We start from the raw sequence: 617 nt of genomic DNA, 5'->3' as shown, positions 1-617 counted from the left end.
GGTGGTGGCCAGGGCCCGGCCGAGCCTCCGGCGCTTGGTCTTGAGCACACGCTCGGTCTTGCAGGAGGTGTAGAGCGCTTCCACGTCTTCCCGGGAGATGAGCGTGCATTTGGCGGCGTGGAAGGCGATGCTGTTGATGGCCTTGAGTTTCCGCAACTCCTCCAGATCGCAGTGGTGCTTTTTCACTTTCAGATGATCCATGCGCTTGTGCACGGTCGTCCTCGGGATGTTTTTCAGCAGATCTGTGAAGACTTGGGAGAGGGCAAACATTTGCTTGCCTTTAATGATGAGGTAGCCGAGCCTCACGCCATCCACCTCTTCAAAACCTGACTTCAGGTCTCCCATGTCGGGCACTAAAGGACCCCCACCATTTGCAGTAAATATATACGTGACGCATACATACACATGGATGTATGTTAATCCTCCGCCAGATGCTGCGTGTGTCTCAAGGCATCCTGCTAATAAAATAACAAAGACTGTTATTCCCGGCGAAGGGAGTGCCAAACTCTAGGCGAAATTATGGAGGGGGGGGAGGAAAAACCCCATGAAATTACACTGACTTGATTCTTGCTTTTTTTTTTTTTTTTTTTTTTTTTTTTTTTGTTTTCTATACAAAA

General features: G+C 49.3%; 1 protein-coding gene across 1 annotated transcript in view; it reads right to left on the bottom strand.

Moving 5' to 3' along the window:
* Positions 1–601, bottom strand: part of Skida1 (SKI/DACH domain containing 1) — a 4504-nt gene extending 3903 nt beyond the window's left edge. Inside the window, exon 1 of the mRNA XM_033759663.1 lies at positions 10–601. Coding sequence (XP_033615554.1) covers positions 10–345 — 336 coding nt within the window. The 5' untranslated portion in view covers positions 346–601. The remainder of the gene's footprint in view (positions 1–9) is intronic.
* Positions 602–617: the final 16 nt, after the last annotated feature.

Source organism: Fukomys damarensis, unplaced genomic scaffold (assembly GCF_012274545.1).
Source record: "Fukomys damarensis isolate Sample0158 unplaced genomic scaffold, DMR_v1.0_HiC HiC_scaffold_37, whole genome shotgun sequence".
Lineage (NCBI taxonomy): Eukaryota > Metazoa > Chordata > Mammalia > Rodentia > Bathyergidae > Fukomys > Fukomys damarensis.
Note: the sequence above shows the minus strand (reverse complement) of the source record. Positions and strands in the feature narration are given on the sequence as shown.